The sequence below is a fragment of the Barbus barbus genome (assembly GCF_936440315.1).
Source record: "Barbus barbus genome assembly, chromosome: 34".
In the NCBI taxonomy this organism is placed as follows: domain Eukaryota; kingdom Metazoa; phylum Chordata; class Actinopteri; order Cypriniformes; family Cyprinidae; genus Barbus; species Barbus barbus.
Window position 1 is genome coordinate 18,260,133 of NC_136762.1, and position 10,162 is coordinate 18,270,294.

At 37.1% G+C, this 10,162-nt stretch overlaps 1 protein-coding gene across 1 annotated transcript; it reads left to right on the forward strand.

Moving 5' to 3' along the window:
- The first annotated feature begins 3,114 nt into the window (after positions 1–3,114).
- Positions 3,115–7,939, forward strand: LOC306854469 (14-3-3 protein gamma-B-like). The gene is made up of 2 exons (XM_079392516.1): positions 3,115–3,347; positions 6,344–7,939. Exons 1-2 carry the CDS (start codon positions 3,261–3,263, stop codon positions 6,998–7,000), a joined length of 744 nt encoding a protein of 247 aa, XP_079248642.1. The 5' UTR covers positions 3,115–3,260; the 3' UTR covers positions 7,001–7,939.
- Positions 7,940–10,162: the final 2,223 nt, after the last annotated feature.

Consider the following 10,162-nt stretch of genomic DNA (forward strand, 5'->3'; position numbering starts at 1 on the left):
GTCACAGAGAAAATAAATATGTACAAAAATTGTATTCCTTATTTTTATTTGTCTTCTCAGGATACAATTCATTTAACTTTTACAACACAATAGGAACAAGTGTCGCAGAGGGGGAAAAAAATGTAGGTTGCACAAAAATGGCCTATTTTGGCCGTCTTGGCCGTCTTGTCAAAATACTAAATTCGTTTAACATCTTGCTGTAAACACAGTAGCCTAGAAAGTAGCCTTAAAATAAATAAATAAATAAATAAATTCGACATCTGTCATTTAAAATTATAGGCTAAGCAAAATATAAACAAAACCAAGTTGAATGCTCTTCAAGGAAAGCGCATTAACACTTTGTTCCATCTTTATTCTGCTCTGTCACTCATCGACAACCTGCCTGTTCTGTCTGCAGGCCGTATATTCAACACTGGTAGGCTAGCCTGCTCTGAGCATCGTTATGCACATGCTGTGCTCAGACCTTCTTATACTGTATGTACGTTTTTATATGTAATATTTCATTGTCATATGCAATCATAGTCATAACTTTATACTTTATAGATCTTTCTAAGTTTGAACTGTGTTCTTAAGATTTAAAATGTAACTAGTAACAAATGGATTCGCATTAGTATCTAATATCAATAGCTTCAGTTAATGTAAGAATAAGTACTAGTCACTAGTAAAGCTCGACTAGTCAGAAACACATGAAATACAAACTAGTCAGAAGTGAAATGATATCCGAACCACAGAATTGAATGAATTTAATAAAAACAATTAAAATTATCACTAATTATATTAACATACTTGTCATCATTGTAATAGTACTAGAATATAGTTAATAAACAGTAAACTGAATAAATATTAGTCACTATATGAATATATACCAATATCAATATTGGACTAATTAAAAAGTGTAACATTTTATTTTATGGTGTCCGTGTTACAGTGTAATTGTACATTTAAATACTGAGTAATAATAATTAACAGCACTTACTGTACTTACTATAGAAAATATATACTTACTGTAGGGTTTGGTTTCGGTCAAGGATCGCAGAACGAACCAAAAGAAGCGGGGCCTGCAGAACTACATTTTAATATTAGAAACAGTACTAATGGTATTAGTTAGATGCCATATATATCAGCCTATGTATGTTTAAGCTATGGTTCTCCCACAGTTATAAAAACAAAACATTAGATTACTAAACAAAATATGTAATTTACTTGAGTTTCTGACAAAATGTTTTATTTAATGTTATAATTCTATTTATAAATGTCTAAAATGTTATAAATGAGTCTATTTTAAAAATATTTATTAATTTAAATGAATTCATTATGTAAAAAATCATTTGAAATAAATAAATGAAGTTTCATCCAGAGTTTTTGAATCTCTTGAACAAATGATTCAGACATTAAATACATTTAAAAAGTCAATGTTCGCCACCTACTGGCATAATGTAACATATACAATCTTTATTTGAAATGGATCATTAGTTCCAAATGCCAATTAACCATTTTGATGTCATTTAGGAATAAGATCCCTAAACGTTTGAATCGCGATTGCGACCTTTTAATGAATAGACGTGCATACATATGAGCCTATAGCCTATGTATTTTTGTATCCCATTTCATATTTGTACCAGACCTCAAGAGTAACCTGGGCCCCCTGCTTCCGTGACCCATGGGTGATATTGCATGTAATTATGCATAGTTTACTGTTATCAGGGTCGCTGCTGGCCAAATGGGTGCCCCAAGCAGGATTGTATTGTTGTGCCCCCTCCCTCAAATATTATGGAAGTTAAAAAAAAAAAAAACTACTAAAGGGATAAAAATAGAACTTTAATAAAATATACAAGTAAATAAATAAATACTTGTACTTAAATTATATTATTTACAAATTACAATTGTAGCTCTAAACAGTTACCTATGGCTATGATTTTATTAGTTGTCTGATTGGTTAGGCAAAAGAAAATTACTATGATAAAACCATGGTTAATTTTTGTAAGGGTTGTGATGTCCACATGTTTTTTTTTTGTTGTTGTTGAAGAAATTATAGAGGCTGTGTCATATGGCCAAAAATGAAAGATTAAGTGAATATTTGAATTAAATATTTGGTCAATAGCCTATTAAACAAGGATTTGATCGTCCTGTACGTGTAACAGCAGCATTGACCAGGCTTTTGGCTCCCTTTGCAGGCATTTGTAATTACATGTAAAGCACATAAATTGTTTATTTCATTATTGCTTCTTTGTTTTTATATAATGTATTTTAAGTAATTTTTGGCTTAGGTCTGTTTTTATAACCACAAAAAAATATTATCTACTTCTTTGTAAATTATTATTTGAAGTAACAAAACCATGGTTAATTTGCAGTTACCATGGCTACAACAAGAACCATGATTTTTGGTTTTATTGGTGTTAAAACCATGGCTACTTTTTCATAAGGGAACATGGAAATGCAGAGAGATTATTAGATGTGTTGGTGGTGGTGAAATTAGACATTAAAACATGGTATACGTCAACAGCCAAAAAAGTTTCACAGGATTATGAATGTTGTCTACCTGAAAGTGATGCATGGGCTTAGTTTTCATCGTTTTTCTTATTTATTTCTCTGCATGGGATTGCTGATGTCTTTTAATGGGCATTGCTGTCCAGCAATTATGATCTTTTGCATTCAGCTGCAAACAGGTGCGGATGCGGAATGGCCAGTCACTTTTTTTTTTTTTGGAGCAACTGGGATGATGCCCCCACCCCCCTGTTCTTTGCTTGCTTTCTCTATATAATTTATTCGTTGTTTGAATAACTGTGGAAATTAAATCATTACAATTAGTAGGCCTAACGTATGCCTACAATATTTTATTAAACTGCCATCACGTTAAATACAGTTTTTGTCATATTAAAAACATTTCATAAAATTTTTCAAAAGCACCCCCCCCTCAGTTTTTTTCACAAATCGCACCCTGGTTATAACTATAGTAAGTAATACTAAAGTAAATAATAAAGTGTTACCTTAAAAAGTTCTAGTAACGTATCAATATACAGGCCTAGTTAGTTTTAAGGAATAACTGTTGTGCCAGCTTGCCATAGCACCCACGTTTAGAACACTGACGTAGCCCTCCAGCGCGTGAGGAGGGGCGAAGGTGGCCCGTCGGCACGAGCGCAGACAGCGAGGAACAGCTGCAGAGAGGCTCTCGTTCATTCAATTACACCGCATAGCTCATACAATATTACTGTTTCTTCCCCAAAAAACAAATAATATCGTCCAAACCATAACCATCCAACATGGTTGACCGCGAGCAGCTGGTTCAAAAAGCCAGGCTGGCTGAGCAGGCAGAGAGATATGATGATATGGCAACAGCCATGAAATCGGTAAGTCATTCTTTCAATTTACCCTTGGGGTTTTATTAGTTTGATGGACTAGTTTGATCACCGACCGCTAAATCATTCAGTCTGTTTGTATTTAAGAAAATACATAAATAATTTTAAAAGATTATATAATTTTCGTATTATTAATACTATATGCTCGATCCATTTGACGGAAAAATGATAGGCTAATTGTGAATGATCATATAGGTTGAGTTACAGTAAAATATGCCATGTAACTGGAGCCTTTAATATAGTGTGGTATAATCATTTTTGGGGTGATGATCTATGATAAATCAGTGCTTTATTAATGAGAGTGCAGTGGATCAGGTGTAGACTGTCTGGATCTTGGGCGGTGCCTCCTGTCTTACCCGAGCCCACAATCAAATGAATGAGACAACACATGACAAATGTATAAATATGTTTCAACATCGCGTTCAGCATTAATGAAAGCCAAAAATAAATAAAAAAATCTATATTTTGCACATTATTCTTTTTTAAATCGTTGCTTTGCGTAACATAATGCATATTCATACCCATAACGCAGTGTATAGTATTTGATTTTACACTGGAAACAGGCGTTTTGTCATTGCTGTTCATCACCCGGGCATAGTGTAGTATTGTCATAAATGCATTATATATTCATCTTCCAGCATCAGCATATATAAATTCCAACTGCCTTTGTTTTGTTTTTGTTTTTTTCTCAGGCATCCTCACAATTTAGTTATGCCTTCCTATATTCATTCTCCACATATGGGAGTTATTAAGATATTGCCTCTAAACCAACGTTAGAGGCAGCAGCATTCCTTCTAGAATCTTCCATCCTTGTCATATTGCAGTAAGGTCCATGATTCAGATTGGATATTCCTTCTTGTTTCAAACCCACCGATATATATATATTATATACTGGGGGGGGGGGGGGTTCTGCATCTCTAACGCTTCTTCACTGTCAGCATCCTGCCTATATTCCCATACGAGTGAGGGCATTTAGGAGACTAGTCTTAGGCTTATGGAGATTGAGGAGGACTCCTCCGTTTCTGCTTTGTCAAGGGTTGACATCATGCTTTTTTTCTGGAGGGGTGTCGTCTAGCATCTCTTATTTCTTGATTGAATGGTTCTTACCCATGGCAATACGTTTCTGACTTAATTAAAAATGACATGTAGATGTGTCTGCCTCAATACTCTTTATTCTTAGACCTCCAATAAATGTTGTTCAAACTAAAACAGTCATAAAGCAACTGGGTGCAAAATCTGTTAATTTACAATCTAGACCAGATGTGTTGCCACTTATTAGCAGTGTTTTACAATTAAGTCTTTATTTAATACCAAAATGTGCAATATTAGATTAAGTGTATTGACTGAAAAATAGAGTAGTGACAGACAAGATCCACCCGATCAATTTTGCTAAAATGGTTGTCTTATCTTACAGTCATATTACCTTGGTCTAAATCCCAAATGGCTGTTAAAAGGGAAGGTTCCCATCCTTGCAATGATTGTTGTGTATGCCGGACAGGCAATTTTAGCTTCATGGATCAGTGGGGGAGATTTAAAAGCAGTTTGACTCTAAAGTTACTTCAGTCCTATAGATAAAAGCCCATTTAGCCACAGACCTGATGGGAAAGTGCCCACAGGCCTCCATTATCTTGATGCGTCCGGCCAAAGAGACAAGCAGCAATAGGCCAAGCTTCAAACTTCACATTGGAGTGAGATCATGTAGTTTTTACTTTAAATTTGTGAAAGGCTTCCTTCCATGTAAATATTTGCATGCGATTGCAACACGGCTACCAAGGTAACAAGGTTACCCGTCACCCACCACAACTAGCCTATCTGTTACTATCTGTCTGAGAGAGGCATGACAAATGACTATTGAACAGAACCCGTGTATCTGGACATAAATAGCAATAAGTTTGTTTAAATAAAACCCTTTCATATCCTCCTGCCTCTGTTTCATTATGAGTCCCGTCTTCCTGTCCTAGCCAGTGTTCCTGTTTTCTGCTCTGATCTTTATTGATCTGTCTAAGCTGTCTTTGAATTCTGTTCTCTTTGTATTCTGAGGAGTTTGAGGGAATAATTTTAGCTTTTGTGGCTGGTAGCTAAAATCAGACACCTTGATCTGAAGCACATGACATTTGAAAAGTTTTCAATTGCACATTGGCACACTTACAAAATAAAGGTCCTTATTGGCTTTGATGGTTCCATGAAGAACCTTTAACATCCATGGAACCTTTCCATTCCAAAAAAATTTTCTCTATAGTGGAAAAGGTTCTTTAGATTATTAAACTGTTCTTCACACAAAGAACCAAAAAATTCTTTGAGGAACCCAAAATGTGCCAAAACACCGTTTTGAAACCTTTATTTTGAAGAGAGCACAGAAAACAATTTAACCCATGATATTATGTAATTGCACCACAAAGAGGTTCAAACATTTTGACTAGAAGGAGATCTGTAGTTGACATGAGTGATTTATGACTTACCCTCATGAAAATATGGAATCAAACTCATTTTACATAAGTAGTATAGCCGTCCCAGTTTGGCAAGAGAAAAGGTCAGCGAGAAGGCCACCATAACACATGAACTGCCGCACAGCGATCGTGTTATCTTACACTGCAGCTGCCCTGGAGGGTATGTGGGAACATTTCGCCTCCCACCCCTGCCCCCTATCCTCTCCCTGCCCCCACTCTCGGCTGAAATCACTTCACCTCTAGTGTATTGTGTAGTGCTAGCGCTCTGTCATCTCACTAGATAGAGTTGGACTACTGTACAAAATGAGATGATTGCCATGGAAACTGCACTTGGCATATAGCTCGAGCTCATGGCTGCACAATGCATTCAGCCAGCTGATGAAGCTCTCTGTGGATATTATCATTATGCAACTGAAAAATTAACTGTTGCACGTTCATATTATCGCTAAGTTAGTTGCATAACAAGAAAAGCTTGTTATTACCTTGCTGGATGATGTACATCTCTTTCCTCAAACAGCGTTCTATTTCCTTCCTTTGTAGGTAACCGAGTTGAACGAGGCCTTGTCCAACGAAGAGAGGAACCTCTTGTCCGTCGCCTACAAGAATGTTGTAGGCGCTCGGCGCTCATCCTGGAGGGTCATCTCCAGCATCGAGCAGAAGACCTCCGCGGATGGCAACGAGAAGAAGATCGAGATGGTGAGGGCCTACCGCGAGAAGATTGAGAAGGAGCTGGAGGCCGTATGCCAAGATGTGCTCAACCTGTTGGATAACTTCCTGATCAAGAACTGCAGCGACACCCAGCACGAGAGCAAGGTCTTCTACCTGAAGATGAAGGGAGACTATTACCGTTACTTGGCTGAGGTGGCCACGGGCGAGAAGCGCTCCACTGTGGTGGAATCCTCCGAGAAGGCCTACAACGAGGCTCACGAGATCAGCAAAGAGCACATGCAGCCCACTCACCCCATCCGGCTGGGATTGGCCCTCAACTACTCGGTCTTCTACTACGAGATCCAGAACGCTCCGGAGCAGGCCTGTCATCTCGCCAAGACGGCCTTTGACGACGCCATCGCCGAGCTCGACACCCTCAATGAGGACTCCTACAAAGACTCAACCCTCATCATGCAGCTTCTCCGAGACAACTTAACACTGTGGACGAGTGACCAGCAAGATGATGAGGGTGGGGAGGGCAACAATTAAAAGTAGACAAGTTCTTGATCTAGAAACATAAAAATGGCTGGTGGACTTTGGCAGCAGCTTTTGCCATGGTTTCCTCTGCAGCAGCAGTTCTTTATTTTTCCACGAGTTTAAAGAAAAAAATATCAAGGGTGGTAAAGGGGGGGCTGAAGTCCTTGTTTGAATATATACAGAAATATATATAGTTGAATGGGCCTCCCTCTTCTTGGTTCTCTTTGACATTTGCCAAAACCACTGAAATGTGGTTACAACAACGACCGGAAACGGTCGTTGTTGGTTGGGAATGGCAGCCTCACACTGGCATATGGACTGATGTATTTCAAAGGGATGCTGCTTATTTATGTTTTGGGTAGCAGAAAAGCATTTCAAAAAGAGGGTAAGGTGGCGTTCGAAGGGTAAAAATAGTATTAAATGGTTCCAGTATTAGTCACGGGTTGATCTGTTTGAATTGTCCTGTATGCGCTCAATTAACTGAACTGGAAATTCGATTTAAATAGCTATTAGATGGACGTGCATTGAATAAAATTGTGTTCTTTTGAATGCACCAAAACAGATAAAGTTTAGTCATTGTCATAATATTCATCACAGTCTGATACTACTGGAACCATTGACTTTTTTGAAGGACAGGTTGGGGAAAAGGCAGAGACTGATCTGGTTTAAAAAAAAGAAAGAAAAAAAAAAGAAAAGAAAATAGGAAAATATTGCAGCTTCAAAGTTTGTGGTTTACTTCTGTGTTTAATTTATTTTTGCACTTGCCAAGTATACTGTTTTGTCAGTGTAAGATAATTACAACAATATTATCAATGATTCAGTATTGTGCATGCTGGTGATGTATTTATACAATAGCTTGACTTTATTAACTTATATCTTGGATGTTATGTATTCCTATAATTGAAAAGTAAACTGGCTTCAAATTGTTTATTTATAATTGATCAGTTTTCGTTTTGATTTGCTACTCCAAAATTGTGATTGTTAACAATAAATCGATCTGTTATGGGCGTTGCTGTTGTGACATGGAATGTTTTTTCTTTAGCTAGGCTGACTTTGAAAAACACTACTGATCACTTAAATGTACCGGTGTTTTTCTTGGTAAATTGTTAAGCAATGTTTTGCTCTCTGAACAATATATGTCATATTATGCACATTGAACGTGTGGTTTAAACAACAGTGATGTTACCGAATCAGTGTTTCCGTGACCGATTCAGAACATGGACCATAAATTGTCTTTGGCAGTATTTTAAAATTAATTTCTTTGCCTTTTTCCTTTCTTTTTACTTTTAGCTGTATCCTCAGTGACGATCTTGAATGTGAATATGTAGCAGTTGCACAAGAGCCAAAATAATTATAACAATAAAAAGACAGAAAAAAAGAATTCAAGTAGTCATAGATGCATCATGTCAATCAATGCTGGTCGTGTGTATTGTTTTTCCATTATTGACTCATCTTAAAAAAAAAAGCAAACAATTACTTAAAATACTGAATTACAGCACAAAATTTGCAATGTGCACTCAAATCCAAATCCTGCTGTTCTTGTCAACCAATCTACAGTTAAGCATCATTATATGTTTTAAAGCACAAGATGCCTACAGGTTCAAACACTGTGGTGACTCCACAACTGAATTTAAGAAGACCAAATGGTTCTTCTCTGCATTGCACCTACTCTCCATGATTAGTGCTCAGCACTGCATTGCAGAGCTCACCTCTCCACAATATAATAATGTGCTTGACATACGAATGTGCCTCGATAAGGACTGCATTATTGGCTTTAGTTACAGCATGCCTGCATTAAAAATCATTTGATGTTTGATGAGGGTAGAAACTGCAAATAAATGGCTGACTTTTTTCATTTGAAGGTCACATGACAAACCTGCATGCCTGTAGACATTTCCAATTGAATTCATTATCAGCATGACTAATTATTTGAATAATTATCTCACTGATGCTAAACTCGGATCTCTTCTGCTGTCTAAAGTGACTGCCACCTAAACTGCACGAGCACCATCTGAAATCACGCTTCATTCAAGTACCTTTTGTGTTTGTATCTAGTTCTTTTGCATATTATGAAGGTAAAACAAACTTACACACTGAATTACTAGCTCTTTCAGCATTCTGCTGCAGCCTCCTACAGCAACCCACACCCAGTAGAGCAAGAGATGAATTTCTCTGCTCAAAATGGTCCACAATAACAGCCAATCGCAGGCACAGTGAGCTGTCATATCCACCAATCCAGTGCATGTTGCTAGGGCTGGAGAAAAATACATCCCCTTTCCCATTGGCACTGTTCAGACATCTAGAACAACCTGCAAAGAGATAAACATCAGAACATCAGAGACACCATTAAAATTCAAGGGAAACCTGTCTCCCCTCGTTCACATTGAGACTCTGTCATGTAGACAAAAAGAGCAAGCCACCATTTTCTGCTGCATTATGATCGGATGCAAGATAGAAAGATCTGAATATTTGCCACCTCAAATATATGTGCTGCATTATTTCTTTCTGTTCTATTGAGGCTTATTTAATTGATTTCATACTTGATCGTCTGATAAACAGGGACACTCTGTCTTACGTACAATTGGAATAGGATGGAATACGTCCGTCTCAGACCCTCAAGGGTGTTCACATTTAAAGTTTAATCTAGAGGAAAAAATGGAGAACATTCATTAACAGATTGTACCATCTGTATAAAGCCGAATGCCAAGGATTTGTGATGTGCCTTGGTCTAAGATCCCATCTGCTTAAAACGACTTCCAAATCAATAACAAAAATATGCAGAGATATACGCAATTAAAAACCACTGGTAAATGAATTGTGCCCCTTATGGTTACAGATGAACAAGTAAACCTACAGACATGTTTAGATGGATAATTCACCCAAAAATTCAAATTCACCCATATGTTGTTCCAAACCTGTATGATTTTATGTCTTCTGTGGAACACAAAGGAAGAAGTTTTGAAGAATGCTGGCAACCAAATAGTTTTAGAATACATTAATTGAAGCTAATGTCCTATCGCCATATCACCGATCTCTAAAAATGCTACGTTAACGCATTAAGGCATTAAAGACAATATGACCTTCTGTAAAGTTGCTTTGAAATTATGTGCATTGTGAAAAGTGAAATACAAATAAATTTGACTTGATATGACTGTGGCTCTTATAGGCCTACCT